The sequence below is a fragment of the Dendrobates tinctorius genome, unplaced genomic scaffold (assembly GCF_039654945.1).
Source record: "Dendrobates tinctorius isolate UK_male_01 unplaced genomic scaffold, ASM3965494v1 ptg000005l, whole genome shotgun sequence".
NCBI classification, from domain to species: Eukaryota; Metazoa; Chordata; class Amphibia; order Anura; family Dendrobatidae; genus Dendrobates; species Dendrobates tinctorius.
Window position 1 is genome coordinate 31,930,277 of NW_027361673.1, and position 23,093 is coordinate 31,953,369.

The 23,093-nt window shown below is 40.5% G+C and overlaps 1 protein-coding gene across 1 annotated transcript in view; it reads left to right on the forward strand.

Annotated features, from left to right (window-relative positions):
* LOC141084736 (collagen alpha-6(VI) chain-like) overlaps positions 1 to 23,093 on the forward strand; it is a 177,975-nt gene that overhangs the window by 67,538 nt on the left and 87,344 nt on the right. The window contains exons 12-22 of the mRNA XM_073569619.1: positions 1,229 to 1,321; positions 4,853 to 4,906; positions 6,131 to 6,202; positions 7,304 to 7,330; positions 8,011 to 8,055; positions 9,427 to 9,480; positions 10,768 to 10,830; positions 12,161 to 12,226; positions 13,435 to 13,488; positions 13,663 to 13,698; positions 16,495 to 16,557. Coding sequence (XP_073425720.1) covers positions 1,229 to 1,321; positions 4,853 to 4,906; positions 6,131 to 6,202; positions 7,304 to 7,330; positions 8,011 to 8,055; positions 9,427 to 9,480; positions 10,768 to 10,830; positions 12,161 to 12,226; positions 13,435 to 13,488; positions 13,663 to 13,698; positions 16,495 to 16,557 — 627 coding nt within the window. The remainder of the gene's footprint in view (positions 1 to 1,228; positions 1,322 to 4,852; positions 4,907 to 6,130; positions 6,203 to 7,303; positions 7,331 to 8,010; positions 8,056 to 9,426; positions 9,481 to 10,767; positions 10,831 to 12,160; positions 12,227 to 13,434; positions 13,489 to 13,662; positions 13,699 to 16,494; positions 16,558 to 23,093) is intronic.

The window sequence follows — 23,093 nt, forward strand, 5'->3', positions numbered from 1 at the left end:
CCAAAAACCCTTTGAAAATCCCCAACAGACCCGTATATAGTATGATGATACACGCAACAGCCTCCCATACAGTATGATGGTCCTCCGCATCAGCCTCCATATAATATTACAGTCCACCCAACAACACCCTATATAGTATGGTGGTCCACGCCACAGCCTCCCACATATTATGATGTCCCCCAAATAGCAGCCTATATAATATGGAGGTCCACCACACAGCCCCCTTTATAGTATGATATTCCCCTAAACAGCGTGAACCACCACCCAGCCCCTCCTATATGATATGATGGTCCCTCAAACAGTACCCTACGTAGTATGATGTCCCCCAAACAGCCCCCATATAGTATGATGGATCCACCAAAATAAAAAAAAAATCCTTATATTCATCTAATCGAGACTCCTCGTCCTCTGCAGGGTCCGTATCCTCTTCTGTCTGGTCTCTCAATGGACGGTGGCAGTTTGATGCAGTGATGTCATCACACCGCCAAAGTCATCTGCATATGCTGGGTCCCGACAGGCCCCCGGCAGAAAGGATGCCCGCTACCTGCCTGAGGAAATGACGGCGTCTGCGGCTCTGTGTTCAGTCACAATTGTTAATAGTATCGGCGTCCTAAGGACACCGATACTATTAAAAGCACAGTAGGCAATGCGGCCCACTGCCGGACCGGCCCATCTGGCATTTGCCAGAACTGCCTGATTGTCAGTCTGGCCCTGGACTCAGAAGATGCTGATCAGTGAGTATAATATCACACTTACACTACATTACATATACATTTACACAGGTTTAGGCAATAAAAAGTTTTGCTGAAGTGCTTCTTCAAACAAGTTTTTTACTACTTAGATAGTAATGGGCTGATAAAGCTCTGGTGATGGCCAGATGTAAACATTGTACATAGCCAGAACAGCACAGCTCCATACACTACTGTATGTAATGGCCATTTTTTCAGTATTACTGCTTAGCTTCCATTCACTTCAATAGGAGCAGAGATGCAGCACAGAAGCACAGCCACTATACAGTTCACAAAGCTCTGTGCACTATGCAACTCCAGCTGTGGTCAAAGCTGCAAACAGCTGATAATGGGGGTACTGGGTGCTGGAACCCCACCAATCTATTATTGATGACCTATCTCAAGTATTGTACATCAATATCTAAATAATGGACAGGCACTTTAAAAATAATTGACTATGTTGTATAACAATAATTAATAAATATTTATTTCCCTATTAGTCACATGTTAACGAGAAGACATGTTGTTGTGTATTCTGTAAATGCATTGGACAAAGTGGACCACCTGGACACCATGGAGACAAAGGCCAAAAGGTATGTATATAAATTATAATTTAAAGTCAGCAAGTAAAGACTGCACTGTTGAGATTATCAGTAGCGTGGATATAGTGAATGATATGAATGATACCATAGAGTGTTTATTTCAAGGTTTTTCCTTACTAGGGGACTGGTGATAGTGTCAATGTCATTTAGCAAAACGGCAGCAACGTGTCTGTTTGGTTCTTGCTCGTCTTCCCTCCTCCTGGTCCTTCCCTAGTCATAGACTTTTATGAGCTGCAAGTTTCATCTCAGCGAGCGAAAAATCTGGACTCACTGAATGTAAAATGTCATCAGTGAATTAAGAATGAATGACCACTTCAGGAAGAGAAAGAGGCATTTTTATATGATAAGATATTTTCTAAAGTTTCCTATCTTCATTTGTGGTATTGACCTATGAAATAAATATTGAAAACAGTGAATACTGCTGAAGGATTCAACTGCCAGCTAGGCATCAACGGTAAACTGTATATACTTACAGAATGTTCCATAACACACAATAAAAATATATATAAATTTATCCTCTTAATGAGATTTGATAGATTATTCATCATGGTGTGCGGAACAAGCTTAGGTACTAAGTCCATTCCACGCAGGGCAGATATGGATTGTTACACAGCCGGCGTCTGTGACATGATCATACGGAGCTGCTGGGTTGCAATGGCAGTCAGAGGCCTGCTGAAGGCCCCAATCATTGTTATATTGGTACTCCTGAGAAGCCCAGCCACAAATTGGGCTTCAAATAAGAGTGTAAGAACAATATACTGCAATTCTAAAGCTATAGTGCAGTATGTAGTGCTAGCAATCAATTGACTAAACTTTGAAAACTTTGAAGTTCCCTAAAAAAAAGTAAAGGTTTAAAAAAGTTTTTTTGAAAAAAATAATAAAACAAACATTTCAATTACTCCCAGTTTCCCCAAGCCCTCATACAGCCCCACCGAAAAGTAAAAAAGTTATGGGCCTTGGAAAATGGGAACACAAGCCAAATTTTTTTTAAGCAAAGTTTACAATATTGTTAAGCTAGAAAAACAGAAAATAAATTATACAATAAACTATACTTTAACTATACTTTGGTACAGCAGTAACTGTACTGACCTGGAAGAATAGTTTTGTTTCATGTCATTTGTACAGCACAATGAAGACCATAAGAACTAAATCTAAAACACAATGTTAGAATTTTTTTTCCACGATTTTACGTGTCTTGGACTTGTTTTCAATTTTTCTGTACAGTATATGATAAAGTGTCCTTTAAGAGTATGTCAATTGGGCAATTAATTGTTTTAAAAGTTCATTAAAAAAGAAAATGGAGATCATAATCCTAAATGATCCCAATATTAATCAATATTTCCATATGTTAAAGCAGTTGTCACCATTCATTTTTGGATTTGTGGCAGCTCTCGTTCTGTTATAATTTAAATGTTGCTTTTTTTCTCTTTTGGGCCAGCAAGAGTTAATGTCAGTATCCTTGCTGGTAGCTGCTTTATTGCTTGTCAGCTGATATGGGTCGTAACCACTTCCTCCATCTTTTAACTAGTCACATGATACATCAGCTGACTGTTGGTAATAGAGTTATTCTATAAGGACCAGTCTGGAGTTAAGGAGATCTTTGCGGTCAGTGGACAAGTTTTTCGCAGCATTGATGCTGGTGTGTGGGGATCTTGATGGCGTCTTCCTGGCTGAGTCTAGACTTCATTAGATCAAGCAGGGAGACCAGCCGGCTGTGGAGTACTGCTCAGAGTTTCGGAGATGGGCAACTGACACTCAGTGGAATGACCCTGCTCTTAGGAGTCATTTTTGTCAGGGTCTGTATGCTAGGCTTCAGGATACTCTGGTACAGTATGCTACTCCTGGGTCGCTGGAGGCCGCCATGGCCCTTGCTATACTGGTAGACAGATGCCTCAGTGAGAGACATACACTGAATCTACAACCATTGTTCTTTCTAGGGAGGAGGACTCACAGGTGCAGATGGATGAACCCATGCATGTGGGAGGAGTCTCCTCTAAAACTAGGTTGCCTGTGGTTCACCGTGGGACAGAGGCATGTTTTTTCTATGGTCTAGCTGATCATTATATCAATGTCTGCCCATATCGCTCCAAAGTTGGTACTCCATCACAAAAGTCGTGTTCCCCTGGTCATGTGGAGGGAGGTGACCATGGTGGGCCAGCATGGGTAAATGTCAATATCCATGCTGGAAGCTGCTTTGTTACTGGTCAGCTGATGTGGGTGGTGTCCACTCCCACCATCCTTTAAATAGTTACATGATGCATCAGCTGACTGTCGGTAATAGTTATTCTATGAAGATCAGCCTGGAGTTAAGGAGCTCCTTGTGTCAGTAGTGTATATGCTGTTTCTGTGGAGTTCAGGTTCCTGGTGCCATACCCTCTGCTGTTTGGAGCTTTGCAGTAGTTCAGTATTATTTCCCTTTATCTGTCTGTCTCGTGTTTGTCACTTCACCTGTGGTGTTTACCATTTGCAGTGGTGAGGCTAGCATCTCTGATGGCCCGTGCATTAGCCAGGGAATACTGAGGCGACAATTAGAGACTAGGCACATGACAGTGGCAGGCGAAGGACCCGTTTAGAGCATTAGGGGAGCTTAGGGATAGGCACAGGTTGGAGTCAGGAGGTGTCCCATCACTCACTCCTTACTGTTAGGGCATTCCTCTCCCTATTCCATCCCGTTGTTGGTTTATGCTGTGCCATACACTGGACTTACCCATGTTTGTGCGTGACAGCAGTGCTTCTTAAACTGTGGCGTGCCCTCTAGTTGTTGGTGAGGCAAGGCTGGAGAGGCAATTTACTGATTGTAATTTAATGACGACATTCTGCAAATGGCTGATGCAATCCCCAATTAAGCAACATAGCTCATTTTGGGTTTATTTCAATGTTCTTCTGGGTTCACAAGATATTTAAAAAAAATTGAGATAATTTAAAATTTGTTGGCATGGGCTATGGTCAATGACAACTGAGTACTGTCAATGGCAGTAGGCCAATTGGTCAACATGGGGCCCATAAACTGTGGTGGCCCATGCTGAACAACCCCACCTCATGCCTTTTCTGCCACTTACATCTGACCCACATATACAGCAGAAGTCAGGAGGATTTGCATGGTGCAGCCTTTCATGCTGAACCCACTCTATATTAAGTTGGTGCTGGTTGCTTTACACAGCAGACTTGTGCAAGTAACTGCCATGAATGGAAGTAGTTCTGATTGCTGCAGTCTAATCCCTTGGAGGCCATGGTAAACAGTAATGCTGGCATCAAAAGGATTTATATGAGGGACACCTCTGTCATCCAACTGACCTAATTTTGACCTTCACTGTGGGTTCCTTATATTTCTACATATACCCCTGGTTTGAGATATCTCTTTCTTTTGACATACAGTATCTCTTTCTCTTGTGTGGCAAAATATTTCAGATGTCTTGCAATAAACCTCTTTTGAGATTTTATTGTTAGATAATATACAAATTAGAATAGATACAGTTATTATTTGAAGTCATATTCTACATACTGTTTTTGTCATTTATATAGGGACTGCCTGGACAAAAAGGAGATCCAGGGCATGTTGGAGAAGAAGGAGCAGAAGTGAGTCTTCTATTTCCTTTTCATGTTCGTCTTCTGTCATTTATACACAAAAAGATGCAATGATAACAACACTGAACAATGAATGTATAGTAGACATTTTGGTTCTTCTAGAAGTAAGCTTCTTTAAATGCAAAATCAACAAAAATTGTGCTATTTTCATTCAGCTTTTGCTGTATTATTCTTTTGTAAAACTAATTATATATTCATTAAATAACGAGATGTATCAATAAATGTATAATATAATTTAAACTTTGATCTTAACTAAAGGGGATGAATTCAGTTAGATTATTAAACCTTACATTATGATAATCATTGTGCTTATTATGAGTAGAGATGAGCGAATTTGTTCAGATTCGGTTCCGAATACAATCGGATTTGAATTTTGTTTTTCCAGTATTTGTCGAACACAGCCAAGCGTCATTAGAGTCAATGGGAGTAGAAATTATCGAAAATATTTGGAACCAATCACAAGGCAAACTTTCTGCACGAATAGTGTTCAAATATGGCTCGAATATGTCAAAATCTGATTCGGGGACAAAATCCGAACAAATTCGCTCATCTTATGAGTACAGCTACCTAATGATTGTTACTCCAAACAGTAAAGACAGATTTCTTTGGCTCATGTTTATATTTTGCCATAACGCCATTTGTCCACTGGTGGGTCTTTCTTTTTAGTTATTCTTTTTATCTTTATTACATCTTTTGAAGTCTTCATTTCTAAAGAGTTTGTAAAATACTCTTCAAATGCGACCTTAATTAAGGCGATCTATTATATTAGTCAGACTAGAGACGTATAACTCACTAGAGGACCTAGAAAGTGCATGAATTATAACTCACTAGAGGACCTAGAAAGTGCATGAATTATAACTCACTAGAGGACCTAGAAAGTGCATGAATTATATGTACAGTATATCCCTGTATTTTCAATGGGATCCTTGTAATGTTTCACCTGCGAACACTATAGGAAAATAGAAAAAAAATAAACATAAAAGCTCAAAGTTGAAATTCCTATTAATTTAAACAAAAATAACTGACCGTTTTTATTATATTTAAAGTTTTTCATTTAGGAAAACGAACTATTGAGCAAAAATTGCTAGGCTGAGCATGTTGACAACTGTATAAAGTAATTTTAAATATCTGAGTTTTAGTTCAACTTAGAAAAGCAATCTGGTTTATGTATAGTATGTTATTTTTCTGTTTTTAAGCATACTTTGCCTTTTTTAGGGTGATCGAGGATTGCCTGGTCTAATGGGTGAGAGTGGTGACAAAGGATGTGAAGGAACTAAAGGGCCTAAGGTATTACTGAGACCTAAAGGTATATTTTAAGTGTATTATTGTAGGTAAAATATTAATGTAGTTTTTTTGTTTTTTTAAATTTGGATAAGGGGTGCCACATTTTCTTATTGGCTGTTAACTTTTGTTCTTGGTCATATACAATACACATCAGATTTGCAAGAGTTTCTACAAACTGTCAAGATATGACCATCGTGATGTAACAAAATCATTAGCTGATATAGAAACCATGGCTATGAAAGGTATACTTGAGGGGCTCGGGACAGAGAGATCGAACAAGTTAAAGTTCAAGATACCCAAACCTTCATTTTGACAGGTGATAAGCCATTGCCATTGAGTGCCATAACTAGCAATGGTTATTTCTCTCTCCCTAATAAGAACACATGCACACTCCAAAAGGGCTTGTGCTTTAAGTTGCCACTGGGGATCGCTATCCACAGACAGCTATTTAAGGTGTTTGAATACGTATGACATGGAAAATTGATTTTCACATGTTAGTGGTTACCTTTAGTTAAAACATTGCACTTTCAGTCTGCAATTTTCATTTAAAGACCTTCTGCAATTTCAGATTTATCTCTTGTGGGAGTGTCTCTCCCAGTAATATAGGCTGGGTGTGAGATTTGTGTGTATTCAGGGTGCTGTTGCCTTTACTGACTTACTGACTGATATCAACACAGCTCTAATATTGTACTTATTTCTGTTTGAAGAGGTCCATAGCATCTAGAGCACAGGAGAGGCACATATAAAAGGCTTCAGACTGGATCTCGCCCCAAATATCAGTGTACATGACACAGAAAGTGTGCAAACTACAGCCCACTGTAGAAAGAATCACAGATAAGGAGTTTTATTGAGAATAATCAGGGCTAGAAAGATTTGGATTTGTCACCCTGTACACTTCTGGATTTTTCCAGAAAGCTTTTACATAGTTGTCTAAAAAAAGAATGCAGCAGATAATATAAATTTCCCTTATTATGTTACATTTTTATGGAGAACCAGAAGGTCACTAAGTTAGACAATGAGGGACTAACACTGGTATTTCATTATACACCTGGTTATGATATCAGTTCCTTATATTTTGCGTGTTCTTTTCTTCTTCTTTGACAGGGATCAAGAGGTTTACCAGGAGATCAGGTCAGTATTTTTGTTTCTCCATGTTGGTTTGTGTTGTGTTCAGAAAAATTGATTTACATGTTTTTCCATGTTTGCCTGATTGAAGAGTTAATTTGTTCACCTATTTTCTATCCTCATAAATTCATTAAAAGAAAATGCTATACCAGAAAAAAAACTTCATTAATGCATCCTCATAACGTGTGAACCTCGAGAAATAAGAGAAATTTTTACTAGGTAAAAAAGAAAATGAAACTAAGAATGTTTTCTGATGTTTGAGTCCAGATAACCTTACTATATTTAGAATAAGCTTTTTAACGTAATTTTCCCTTCCTCGCATGGTTTCCTAATGAGAAGCCTGGCACTGGAATATATCTGGATCTGTCACCACTCTCTAGACAAATAATAAACATAATACCCCAAAGACCGTTATCGCGCTCATTTTTATGCAATATGGAATTTGTCTTGAGCGTTTTACACAGATGTTATGTTTTACTTTTTCAAAGTATTTGACTATGGAGACATACGGAAGACTATCTTATTTTTTTTCGATATCACAAAACATGGTGAAAGCTTATATTCTGCAGTGTATCATTTTTTCTAATACTGCACCTTACGTTCCCTTTATAATGAATACACCAATACATGTAAGAAATGCTGAAATATAGACAACTTATATTTTCTGTATTGTGCTTTTTATGAAGAATCAAGATGGAGAAGATGGGCTTGCTGGACTTCATGGAGAAAAGGTATGCTGTTTATTAAATAGAACATGTTTTCCAATTAATTACTCATTACATTAAAACCACCTGCATAATATTGCTGATCACATCACCATGTTCTGAGCCTTCCATGTTTTAACTCCACAAAGCAACTGAAAGAGTCATGTGGTATCTGGCACCAAGATTTTAGCAGCAGATCTTTTAAGTCAAGAAAAACCTGGACATATGGATGACAATAAAAATGGAGAGTCAACCGTTTATTCTGGATGAAAAATAGGACAATTTATTTTTTACCTTCAGGTGTATTTAGCTTTACAGTAACTCTTTTGTGGGATTGTAGCGAACAGACTAGCCGTTGCTCAAATAACTTGTATGGCTGTGTCCCTGTGGTCAGTTCACTGGTTGTCCTTCCTTGCTCCACTTTGGTACAGTAGGTATTAGCCACTGTATACTGGAAACAGCGTTTAAGCAGTGTTCCCTCTAAACTGCACAGGAGATAAGCTGCACCGCTTCTAATCTCATCCTACTCTCGCCAGCATTTTTCATAAATCATCATCTTTGCTATGCACAATTGTATTGCAGTATATGCAACAAGCCATCAGATGGCCACAGGGTCAAATCGCCTAGAGGACTAAAAAAATAATAAAAAGTAAGAACATTTTTGTTCTTAAATTTGAATTAACACATTTTCATTTCTTCTATTGACCCCTTAACGTCCAATGACGGACATAGCCCGTCATTGGACGTCTCCCCAGCTTTGATGTGTGCTCCGGCGGTGAGCCCGCATCAAAGGTTGCACGTGTCAGCTGTCTTGAACAGCTGACATGTGCTCGCAATAGGTGCATTTGACAAATTAAAAAAAAAAATTTATACTGAAATAAAAAAACTGTACAAGTCTGGTATCGCTGTAATCGAACTGACTTGAATAATAATGTTGCCGAGTTAAGTTTAAAGCTGTAAAAGCAAAATATAAAAATATAGAAGCCTAAAAGCTACAATTGTATGTGGCGTGAATGGGTTAATACTGTTTGCTATGTGGCCCTGTATATCTGGCTGCTTTTTAGCCATTTATCTCATCATTATACATACTCAAGTACATTGCCCAGTTTAGAGAGCGCAGCAACCTGGTCCTAAACTTCAGAAGCAACATGGCACACAAGGCCTACCCTTATTCGTGTCAAAAGTTCCAAGATCCTAGTGCTTATATATTCCTCCGACTGTGAATAACAACTTCAAGATCTCACTGCACCCTTGCACCCTACTATATCCCACCTTTAGATGGACGCCATTGTCGCAAACTGTCCATGTTTTTTATGTTATGGCTTATTGTTGTATAAACTTCCATTTATCTCTATATAAATCTCAATTACAATATTTCTTTCATCTTACTTTTTTTAGGGAAAGGATGGAATTCCAGGCATAAAAGGAGAGAAGGGTGAAAAAGGAGAACCGGTAAAATGCTTGTTTGCTACAGTATACCGTCCTGAGGATCAGCCATAAGTGGGGATGCCATCTATACATTTTTGGGTGACCTTTAAAATACATGATTTATACATGGTAGTAATTATAAATGTAGCAAATTAAATTGTCCATGCTCGGCACGCTACTGCAATAATGTTGTGTATCTTTGTGTATCTATGCCATTTGTGTTGCGCCAATGCCATGCTCGTTATTCATTACCCCATAAGAAATAAAACATAGGGCTCTTGCAGACAACCGTTTTATCAGTCTGCATGTGATCCGACAAAACTTCGGATAGCACCTGGACCAATGTTATTCTATATGGCTGCAAACATGTCCAATTTTTTCATCGGAAAGAGACAATCCGAGGAAAAAATCTCAGCATATCTGATTTTGATCTGATATTCGGATTGCACTCGGACTTGCAAGTCAATGAGTATGTCAATGAATTCCACAGACTAACAATGCAGAAGATGGAAAAAAAAATTCTCCATCTTCTCCTCATCCGAATGCATTGAATCACATTATGATAACAGGCTGATTAAACTCTGATCAGATTTTAATCAGAGTGTAATTAGCATAATTGATCCGATTTTCTCGGATGACAAAGACACACTCGTCTGCACCCAGCCATGGGATAAGTAATTGACTTCAAAGTCTGCTCCAAATGGACTGCCTTTTGTTGGAGCTTCTGGTACATTCACACACCCTTGTGACACATCCTAGTACTGTCCATTTTTTTCCCAGACATCACAGTGACCCATATAGTTTCACTGATAAACACACACATCCGTTTTAAAAACAAATCCATATATCCGGTCCGTGAGATCAGAGCTTGTCCTATTGTCATGTGTTTTGCTGGACACACTCAGCCATTAAAGTTTGAAGGGATTCATGTAAAGCGGATGACACACAGAAGACACACTTTGTACTTTAGAGTGCCAGCTAAGTTCCATCCTTCTACTTACATTGTTAAGAGTCCATGGGAACAACAAATCAGACTGTCTACCTGCTAAAGTGAAAAAAATACAAATGAGAAAACAAAGCAACTAGAATGACACCTGAGAAAAAAATTAGCCCGTTAACCTCAGTAAAACTCACATGTATGTGTGAATGTAGCCTTAAGCCAATTATTGCATCAGAGCCTGGGTCCATCCTCTTTGGTGGGCCAGACCCTTAGCAAAGTATAAAATGCTCTGCTAGGACTGTGATATTAAATTACTACTGCAGAACAACCAGGACATGAGATCATGGAATTCTGATTCATTTTCCTAACAGGGCAAATCTGGAATAAGGGGACCTAAAGGACATAAAGGATTTAAAGGCCTGAAGGGTGACCTGGTAAGCATATATATAACATTATATATTTACACACATGCATATACATACATGTACACAAAGTCAATAATATGTACTGATATATTGCATGAGAGACAGAGAGAATGTTTGCTACTGGAGTGATCCAATGTGCTCCATTCTAGTACCGAGCACTTGGTACATAGTTGCTTATTTTCATGTGCACTGTTGATTGATGAATTAAAAATGGCGGTTACTCTTTAAAGGGAATCTGTCACATCATTTTTCGACTATGAGCTGCCGGCACCGACATCAGGGGCTTATCTACAGCATTCTGTAATGCTGTAGATAGGCCGCCATTGTAACCTGAAAGAGAAGAAAATGGAGTTAGGTTATACTCACCCTGGCGTTCGGTCCGGTCCGATGGGTGTCGCCATCCGGTCTGAAGCCTCCCATCTTCTAGCAATGACACCCTCTTCTTTGCTGCCTGTCGTGGCTCCGGCGCAGGCGCACTGCTCTGCCCTGTTGAGGGCAGAGCAGAGTCCTGCAGTGCGCAGGTGCCGGGAGAGGTCCGGCGCCTGCGCACTGCAGTATTCTGCTCTGCCCTCAACAGGGCAGAGCAGTGCACCTGCGCCGGAGCCACGACAGGTAGCAAAAAAGAGGACATCACCGTTAGAAGATGGGAGGCGCCAGACCGCAACACCCATTGGACCAAGACCGGACCACCCCCCGGTGAGTATAATCTAACTCCTTTTTCTTCTCTTTCAGATTACATCAATGGCTTATCTACAGCATTACAGAATGCTGTAGATAAGCCCCTGATTTCGGTTCCGGCAGCTCATAGTCGAAAAATGGTGTGACAGATTCCCTTTAAAGAGTAACAGCCATTTTTAATTCATCAATCAACAGTGCACATGAAAATAAGCAACTATGTAATATAGCTAATTACAGAAATCTGCTTTTTTTCTTCTCCTGGACTGATCATTCATTCACAATCCATTGGTAAAACTGTAAAATCTCTGTTCAGTGAAGACGGATCTTCCCATTACTGAAATAGGAGATGTCAATTGGTGCTTTTAAGATTCAACAGTTATCCATAGAACTATGAGCCCCAACTGTCATCTCCTATCTCCGCAATGAGAAAATCTGTGTTTACTGAAGACATTATTATATCCATGAATTGAACATTTGAGAATGAAAATTAAGTCCAGGAGGAGAAAGGAGAAGATTTCTCTGATAAGAAGATACATTACTTATTGTAATATTGATTTTTGAGGAAACGAAATTGAAATGATGGTTACTCTTTTAAATTATATACATTGCTTAATTCACGTATGTCAATTTGGTTATGAACTCTTTTTTATTTTTCTTTCAGGGAAATCCAGGAAATGAAAACATTATTCCTGGACCACCGGGTCTTAAGGGAGAACAAGGGAGAGAGGTGATTATTCACTTTATTATCAGCACATTTTTGGTTCCATTCAAGCTATCACCATAGTTGAGTTCTACAAAGAGCATAATTTTCAGACTAGATGACATTTTGCAGAATGAGGAGAAACAGAAGATTTCCTACTTCTTCCAGCCTCTTAAATCTTCAGCTTTATCTGTAGGATAATGTGAGTGGAGAATTTACAAAGAACTAGAAAGCAGATTTATTAAAATAGCATGCCCGTTTGACACATGAAAAATATAAATAAGGTAATTATTTGGAGTTCAGATATTGTAGTCTGAAGGGAATAAAAACAACTTTGCCATTAAAGGAAAACCAATTCTATTCCCCTGCACTGTAACATCACTTTGCACATTATCTTTAACTACTTCTGGACTGCCTATAGACTTCCATGTTCCAGCAGCTCGCATATTACCCTACAACGGTGTTCTAAAATGTCATTGCAGACTTCTCACAAAGAAGGCAAAGGTGGTTTATTACCATCTCTGCCTTCCCGATTAATTTATACACACTGCTCAATGAGTGCTGTATATTTAGCATAGAAAGCAGTTATAGCGATTCTTCCTCCAGACCCAGCAATCATGCGATTGCCAGGTACCAACAGGGAGCAGGAGCTTTTGGGACCAAACAGACCCAGATTAGCTCTGCAGTGCAGCCAGGAGACTGAATTTGTTATGTAACTTGGGCTGACATTATTTAATTATTGAAATGCCCCCCAAAGACTTTCATGGGTGAAAGAATGTGTGAAATAAAGGTGAAAAAAATAAATAAAATGATGCCTCTCAAACTGGAGCCCCTCCTCTGTGGTGAGCTTCTCCGTTGATATACTGGGATCAACATCCAACATCCAGTACTAGGATCAACTATCAGACAAAATGTTCATTTGCAGCAGGAGCAGAACAGTAGGAGCGCAGCAATAGAAGCAATAGAATAGGAAGACAGCACCGGTTAAATGTTAGAGTAGGGTCAGGGACCGTACATTAGAAGCACCACTCCAACGCTGCAATAATAAAAAAAATACTGGAGTGTTGTTTTAAAATTCTATGGGAGTGATGCTTTTCCCTATGTAGTTTTCCCCATTAATTTGCATGTACCGTAAAATTATATGTAACCATTAAAAAATGAATCACATAAAAACATGCACCTTCTCCACATATCTTCTCCATAGCTTATAAAGTTATATTTTTACCCCTCTCTAGGGTGAATTGGGAATGGAAGGAGAAGCTGGAGAACCTGGTGCTGATGGACGTGATGTAAGAATTAAATAGTGTTAGCCCCTGAAAACAAATCAAATGTTATAAACTGTTTTTTATATTTATCAGTGTGTTCATTCTGTTGCCAGTGTCTGATATATGCTTTATTAAAATAAAAAATAATACTATTATAATGAAAGTTGTTTTTAAAGTTTGCATTTTTATGCGTTTCAGAATATCCCTGGAAGAAGAGGTGTTGTCGGCCCACAGGTATACATAGAAATGGTTGCACTTCTACAGTGTTTTACAGAAAATCAATAAGGTCCCCATGTCATTGGTGTTTTGTGTATTGTAATTAGGGTATCAACCATAGGCTGGTTTTCATATTTAGAGGGTAGCTTTAGTCCTACGACTTTGTTTACACTGGTCAACCCATGACTGTAAATGATCGTTACATAGAAGCCAATCAGTGGTTATTGAATAGCTTGATTAGACAGGCTGACCGCGCTCACATGCTCAAAGAGCGATTGGTATTAAATCGTTTTGTGTGCATAAACTTAGACTAAGGAAGCTTAAAAATAATTTCCTATGATGAATGAGCATTCTGCTTGTTCAATGGGTCATTGGGAGTGCAGCGCCCCGCAGGTCCATGGGGTACTCGTGACCGAGTCGGGCAGTTACTTCAGGGGATGTCACGGCAGCAGTGACCTGGTCCATGGCCCTGGGCATGCAATGAAATGATGAGGGGGAAAGGTTATAGGTGATTAATTTGTGATGCCACCCGAGGTGTTCGGCAATAAGGAGATGGCCGACGCTGCTTAAGGAGACTGCTGGGGCCCTAGGTGACACAGTAGAGTTGTTACCGCTCTCCATGGGTAAAGCTAGGCCCAGGGCAGTTATAGGGTGAAAGAAGATGGCGGTGATGGTGGTAACAGTTGTAGTGCAGGGTAGGTGATGCAGCAAATATATCTGAGGACACAGCAGGGTTTCAGTCTTCATACTTTTACTCAAGGTGTTAGGGTTACAATCCCCAGCCGGGGTGCTGTGTCCTTGCTGATGCTGCAGCCTCTGGTTTTCTAGCTGAGTCCTCAGTTTCTTGACAAGTCTGGGGCCAGTCTCCTTCTGCGACCTGGTCCCTCCACATGACTATGGTTGACGTGGATTCAGGCGCCACGGGTGGAATCCTCACTACTCGTGCCCCTAGGACCCCTTCTTCCTCTCTCTCTCTGGAGCTTCTCTCTCTGACTCCTCTGTCCTCCTTCTCTCTTTTTCAACTATCCTCTGGTCTCGGGAAGAGCTCCTCACTGCGCCAGTCCCCAACACCAATTCCCTCTAACTTTGTGGCAGCTGGACCCTTAGGGGCGCCATATTAGCATCTTTACACTGCAAGCTGATCAGAAAACAAGCAATCATGGGAACACTCATAGTGCATTTACACTTGCTGATTTTCGTAAATGACACCTAAAACTTGGGAACAGTCAGTCATCAGTTAGAGATCAACAAAGTATAGGATAAATTTCCAGTATTGAAAGAGTAATTTAAAATAAAGAAGGAATAATTCAAAGTGTTTAATGCAACATATTGAAGGTATATCAGAAGTTAGTCATCATTACAATATCAACTGATGGAACAATTGAATGAAAACTTAAAAATAAATGATCTTAGTATTAAATGGGTATTCCCAGATTCTAAAGTTATGTCCTATCTAGCTTATTGATCACTGAGGGTCTAACCACTGGGACACTTAATGATTAGGAGAACTATGTTATGAATCCCGAGAATGGAGGTCCACGGAGCCTGATCTTGACCTTTAATTCTTTCATTATTGATTCATTCTCTATTCATCCTATTAATAAGGCTTAACTGGGAATACCTCTTTATGGGAAGCACATTTTATAAGAACTTTCTGATATTGCATTAAAAGGGTTTTCCACTCTCTACAAAGTTAACCTGAAACGTTTGCAGTCATGTAAAATAAAAAATTCAGATGGTGCTCACCTTCCCCAGATCCAGTGCTGGACCTCCAATGCTGCCCAGATGTCTGACTTTTGGCTGTAGAGGAGATGTCACGACTATAGTGTTCATCACCGCCTCAGCCCATCAGGGAGCTCAGCAGCTATACCTATGTAGACAGCACAAGCCGCTAAGCTCAGTGATTGACTGCAGCTGTGATGTAAAATCACTGCTGCAGTGAAAGCACAGAGACTGGAGCAGCAGCCAACAACAAGACCTGGAGCAGGGGAGGGTGAGCGCTGTCTGATTTTGCTATTTTAAGTGATTGAAACCATTTGGAATCCATATGTTTGAGAGTGGAAAACTCCTTTAATATCTAGCAGAATGAATGTATATAACAGCCCAACATACAAGTTTGTGCTCTCAAAAGAAAGGTGATGAATTCCAATGGAATTTTGTTATCACACAAGACGTCTAACAATTTGTTCTGCTTTAGGACACAGTGCAACATTCTTCAATGTATCTGTTTTGAGATCCCTTTATTTATATTGAAATATTAATGTAGCACATAACAAATGTGAGATATAATTTTGTTAACTGGGGTAATGATATGTAAATGATGTGTCCTACTGCCTTCTTATGAGTAATCTCTGATCTTCACAAAAACTTCTTCTATGCTCTTCTCTTGACTGCTCCTCCTCACTTCATTGCCTCCAAGTTACCTGATGTGCATCCCCCATACTATGGATCTCACTAAAAATCAAAATTTTATCTATTTTTGTCCTTAACCCTTAAAAGCAACTAACCCATCGCTTCAGAAATCCTTTAATAACTATGCTACCCATACACTGCCATATGAGCATCCCTACTGTCTCCTTCTCTCCTTTCCTTGTAGAGTGTGAGCTCTTGTGGTCAGGGTCCTCTATCCCTCTGTGCCAGTCTTTCATCATTTAATTGTGTTTACTGTACTTGATTTCTATCTCACGTTATATACGTATGCTATATATTTGTTAAATTCTGGAAACCCTGCTTACACTTTTTTCACATGTACGATAACCTGTGAGCACTATAAACTAAATAATAATATTAAAGAACATGAATATTTATCTGCAGGGAACAAAAGGTGGTCCTGGTGTGCCAGGCAGTAAAGGAGATCAAGGCTTAAAAGGTCCTCAGGTAAATTACTTAATTCATCCTATTCTATATACAAATGAAATACCCAAAAAGTTTTGAAAACATTTTTGAGAAACAGAGGCGTAATTAGCGGGTTTAGCAACCAAATCTGCTTATGTCTATGGTAGCTCACCCTCATCACAGTAGGTAAAGAGGAACCTCAGGAGATGACCACACTGTTTCTGAAAAGAATTGCTATACTGAGACCAAGACCGATATTGCTGCCATAGAAAGACTATATACTGTAGTAGAAGATACCAGTTCTGCCGAACATATTAAGAGATTATATTAGCTGATACTCAAAGACAGCCACAGCTATAAACATCACAACTAATCTCATAGCTGTATAAAGAACACTTGAAAAAAACTATCAAGAGAAGAAACTCCGCAATATCGAATAAACATAGGAAAAAATGGAGTGCTGACTTCAATAATATATAAAAAGTGAAATTTTTATTAATAAATTGAAAAAATACAACATAGTACAAACAACAAGGAAAGATTCCACGCAAGTAATCAAAGGAGATTTGTCATAGGAAAATTAGTGCCAGAGGCCTGAAGTTATATATATACTAACCCAATCACCCATATAATAGAACCAGGGTATAAGCGGTAGCCCTGGTGGGGCGAACATAAGGTGCATAGTGCAAAAAAATTTTTTTAAAACAAGCCAATTAAGGACACTTACCCATTTAAATAAGCAACAGTGCGCACAAATCCCCTAGGGGTCTTCTTAGGGGACTATAGACAAATCTCCTTTGATTACTTGCGTGGAATCTTTCCTTGTTGTTTGTACTATGTTGTATTTTTTCAATTTATTAATAAAAATTTCACTTTTTATATATTTTTGAAGTCAGCACTCCATATTAAGAGATTACACTACCGTTATTTTAGGTGACGTTCATTCTGATAGAATTGTTCACTTTTCTCTTCTTTTCCATCTGGCCCAGACCAACAAGACAACTTTGTCCAGCCAGGACTCATCTGCAGAATTTACAACATAGACACAATTGACTTCTCGCATTTCTAGCACTGTCCCCATTTATTCCTAACCTACGAAAACTCCCCATCCTGTTGACACCTAATAGTGAGGCTGCTGATGCCGCATTTGTCACTCTTAGGGTGGTTTCACATTAGCGTTTCAGGGCGCAGCGATGGCCTGCGCACGGCCGCCGCTAAGCCCCGCCCCTGCCGCGCCTCCTCCGGTAGCTCCGCCTATGGACGCATGACGCTGCATGCGTCCTGCGTCCCCTATCTTTATCACTGGGGACACAGGCACAGGCCGTGCACAGTATGCATTTGGCGGCGCATGCGTCCTTTTGACGGTGCGCCGACAAGCGCCAAACGCAACCTGTTGCAATTTGGTTGCGCTCGGCGCACCGTCAAAAGGACGCATACGCCGCCAAACGCATACTGCGCACGGCCTGCATCCCCAGTGATAAAGATAGGGGACGCAGGACGCATGCAGCGTCATGCGCCCGTAGGTGGAGCTACCTGAGGAGGCACGGCAGGGGGTGGGACTTAGCGGCAGCCGTGCGCAGGCCGTCGCTATGCCCTGAAATGCTAATGTGAAACCACCCTTAGTGCATCTGCTGTGGTAACAGTATTCCTCTTAGTTTCTCACATATTAATGCCCACAATGGTAGCCCTTACATTTCTCTCTAGAAAATATTAAAGCCCTCTGTGAGTGGCCTAGAAAATAATAGTAGCACTCACATTTCGCCCCTTGGAAAGTAATTATGCCTCTCTGAGGATAACAAAACCCTGACAGTGCCTACAATGTAATAATGTTCTTAAGTGCACAGTTAAAATGTAATATTGTCCCCTGAGTGCACCCAAAAAGTAATAGTCGAAGGAGAAAGTATGAAAGGCAGCACTCACCAGTTTCCTCTGAGATTTAAAAGACCTTTATTTCAATTAATTCGGACATTTATCAAGTGCTAGTGCGGCGTTCATGGGGAGACATGCGGGGGAACAAGTGGACGACAGACATTTTGTGCTCTGGTAGTGCTTCTACGGGTCCAATCCAGGAGACATGGTTTGTCACACTCATAATGCAAGTCATATTTCCTAAGCAAGCCTGATATCCTATGCAATTTATGCTCTGCCGGCTGGTAATTCACAGCTCTCGAGTCAGAACCTCTCTCAATAGTCCTGTCAACAGGAGGTTGTGAAAAGGCAGCCTTTGTCCATTTAAACACTGCTCTCCCTCAGTAGTCATCCTGTATCATAAGTGCCTCCCCAGCCTGACAACAGTATCATACATCACTGACTCAGACTATCAGATATGTAAGCCCAGCAGCTACCCCTACTGTTCACTGTAATCAACCTGGGGAGGCACATGTGATTCAGGAGGACTACCGAGGGATGGAGAGCAGTGTTGGTGATGGGAAACAGACTACATATGGACACAAGCTACCTCTGCACAACCTCCTTATGACAGGACCTTGGAGGGAAGCTCTGACATCACAACTCTGAATGAGCAGCATGCAGATATCATTTCGATTAGCAGGCGGAGGACAGAATCCCAAAGGTCCCCTGATCCCATGCTGTAATATCTGTATACCCTCTTTTGTGTCCTCCACAGCCCAGGAGCTGTGGTGTGATCAGACCATGTTACTGCAAGGTCAGATGTATTACACAGTACACAGCAGGGGCACATTTATAAGATTATCTTAATAAAGGAACAATTTCTTAACAAATCCAATTGCAAAACTTACTTTTATTTCAAGACTAGCTGAAGAGCCCGGCGTTACCATGGCATAGTAACTAAAGGTAGTGTCACACTTAGCGATGTACCAGCGATCCCGACCAGCGATATGACGCAGTCAGGATCGCTGGTACATCGCTAAGTGGTCGCTAGTGAGCTGCCACACAGGCAGATCTCACCAGCGACATCGCTGGAGACGGGGATCGCTACTTTCCTGTCACACCAGGCGATCCTGCGTCCTCCCGCCTGGCTCCACATGTCGCTCGTCGTCACAACAGGAAGCGCCGCAGGAAGCAGATGACGAGAAACGGTCCAGGACGTTCTCGCGCGATCAGCGATAACCAGCGGGGGAGCCGGTCGTAGGTAAGTATCAGACACAGCGATATCGCTAGCAATATCGCTATAACGTCACAAGTTATAGCGATATTGCTAGCGATATCGCTTAGTGTGACATGCCCTTAACTGTGGTTAGTTATAACAAATTATGATGTTTATATTGCACATAAAAACATTTCACATCTTATATTCAACAGATTTGCAACACAAATTAACTAAAGGATTATCTAAGTATTGATAGTATTTTATTTTCAACTCATTCAAGGGCCTTTTGATAAACGACATTTTTGGTTTTTCCTTTCGGTGCAAAGATGAACAGATTTTTGGCAGTTCCAACTGTTGAACAGGCCACGTAAAGTTGACCATGAGAAAAGCATGGAGATTGCAAATCAATCCCTACTACTTTCAAGGACTGTCCCTGAGCTTTGTTAATGGACATTGCAAATGTCAGTCGAACTGGAAACTGGAGGCGTTTAAAATCAAAAGGGAAATCAGATGGAATGAGTGGAATTCTTGGAATGAAAATGTCCTCTCCTTTGGCACATCCTGTTGCTGAGCTGTGTATCTAATCCTATCCTGTGTGATACCATCTGCTGAGCAGTGTATCTAATTCTGTCCTGTGTGATACTGTCTGCTGAGCCGTGTATCTAATCCTATCCTGTGTGATACTGTCTGCTGAGCTGTGTATTTAACCCTATCCTGTGGGATACTGTCTCCTAAGCTGTGTACCTAATCCTATCCTGTGTGATACTGTCTCCTGAGCTGTGTATCTAATCCTATCCTGTGTGATAATGACTGCTGAGCTGTATATCTAATCCTATCCTGTGTGATACTGTCTGCTGAGCTGTGTATCTAGTACTATGCTGTGTGACACTGACTGCTAAACTGTGTATCTGATCCTATCCTGTGTGATACTGTATGCTGAACTGTGTATCTACTCCTATCCTGTGTGATACAGTCTGCTGAGCCATGTATCTAATCCTATCCTGTGTGGTACAGTCTTCTGAGCCATGTATCTAATCCTCTCCTGTGTGATACAGTCTGCTGAGCTGTGTATCTAATCCTATCCTATGTGATACTGTCTGGTGATGTGTGTATCTAATCCTCTCCTGTGTGATACAGTCTGCTGAGCTGTGTATCTAATTCTATCCTGTGTGATACAAGTTTTAAACCTAGCACTCAACTTTAGGATATTCAGAAGAATATTTATTGTAGTATGTAAAAAAAAGTTTTGGTCAAATTTTGACCTTCTTCAGTTACGTACTACACCAAATACGTGGTAATAGGTAATAAACTTATTGTGAAGATTCATGTGCCCTTAATTGGGGTGGTCCGTCCCACTGCCTGTTGTACAGCCATGAGTCTTCTTGGGAATGATGCATCAAGTTTTTCACACCTGGATTTGGGGATCCTCTGTCATTCTTCCTTTCAGATCCTCTCCAGTTCCGTCAGGTTTGATGGTGAACGTTGGTGGACAACCATTTTCAGGTCTCTCCAGAGATGCTCAATTGGGTTTAGGTCAGGGCTCTGGCTGGGCCAGTCAAGAATGGTCACAGAGTTGTTCTGAAGCCTTTGTTATTTAACTGTGTGCTTAGGGTCATTGTCTTGTTGGAAGGTGAACCTTCGGCCACGTCTGAGGTCCAGAGCACTCTCGAAGAGGTTTTCATCCAGGATATCTCTGTACTTGGCCGCATTCATGTTTCCTTTAATTGCAACCAGTCGTCCTGTCCCTGCAGCTTAAAAACACCCCCACAGCATGAAGATGCCACCACCATGTTTCACCTGTTGGGCAGGTGATGAGCAGTGCCTGGTTTTCTCCACACATACCGCTTAGAATTATCAGCAAAGAGTTTTATCTTTGTCTCATCAGACCAGAGAATCTTATTTCTCATAGTCTGGGAGTCCTTCATGTGTTTTTTAGCAAACTCTTTGCAGCCTTTCATGTGTCTGGCACTGAGGAGAGGCTTCCGTCGGGCCACTCTGCCATAAAGGCCCGACTGGTGGAGGGCTGCAGTTGACTTTGTGGAACTTTCTCCCATCTCCCTACTGCATCTGTGGAGCTCAGCAAAAGTGATCTTGGGGTTCTTCTTTACCTCTCTCACCAAGGCTGTTCTCCCACGATTGCTCAGTTTGGCTGAACGGCCAGGTCTAGGAAGACTTCTGGTGGTCCCAAACTTCTATTTAAGGATTATGGAGGCCACTGTGTTCTTAGGAACCTTGAGTACTGCAGAAATTCTTTTGTAACCTTGGCCTGATCTGTACCTTGCCACATTTCTGTCTCTGAGCTCCTTGGCCAGTTCCTTTGAACTCATGATTTTCATTTGGTCTGACATGCACTGTGAGCTGTGAGGTCTTGTATAGACAGGTTTGTGCCTTTACGCATCAATTCCTATCAGTTTAATTAAACACAGCTGAACTCCAGTGAAGGAGTAGAACCATCTCAAGGAGAATCACAAGGAAATTGACAGCATGTCACATAAATATGAGTGTCTGAGCAAAGGGTCTGAACACTTATGACCATGTGATATTTCAGTTTTTCTTTTTTAATAAATTTATTAAAAAAATTCTACATTTCTGTTTTTGTTTAGTCAAGCTGGGGTGCAGAGTGTGCATTAATGAGAAAGGAACTTTTTTGAATTTACCAAATGTCTGCCATGAAACAAAGAGTGAAAAATTTAAAGGGGTCTGAATACTTTCCGTACACTGTATATATATATATATATATATATATATATATATATATATATATATATATATACTGCTCAAAAAAATAAAGGGAACACTAAAATACCACATCCTATGTTATAGTGTTCCCTTTACTTTTTTGAGCAGAATATATATATATATATATATATAGTGTCCCTCGTCCTCCATATAGTATAGTGCACCCCATGGTCCTGCATATAGAGTAGTGCAGCACATAGTCCTCCATATGATATAATGCACAGCCCAAAGTCATCCATATAATAAAATGCACAGTCCATAGTCATCCATGTAGTAGTATCGTCAACGTGTACTCACTGATTTTTAAAAAATAAATATTCACCTTTCCCTCGTTGCCCCGCTGTGTGGCATCCTTTACTGTGGCAGGTAGCACTGCCTTGTGCCGCAGATTGCGTGCATGACAATGTCAGCTGCTGGCCTCTGATTGGTAGGCAGCATGTATTGCTGCGCATGGACCCGATGGGTCTTTGCACTACTATACACTTAATCTGAATGTAGAAAGAACACACAGCATGACAAACGTGCATGAATACTCTGTTGTAAAATATATGTAACAGTTAGCAGCTAGTGCTAGTAAAAGATGTTAACAAAACCAGGATATTTAGTTGATACGTTTTTTTGCAAAAATGTATGCTAAGCCACCCCACCACGTCACGGTAACCCTTTTTGGAGCAGTCCTATCTAATATATTTAAAACCTGACCATGTGAACAGTACCTATATGAGCAGGATTCAGAAAGGCGCTTCATGATGTGGGCACGCTGGGCAAG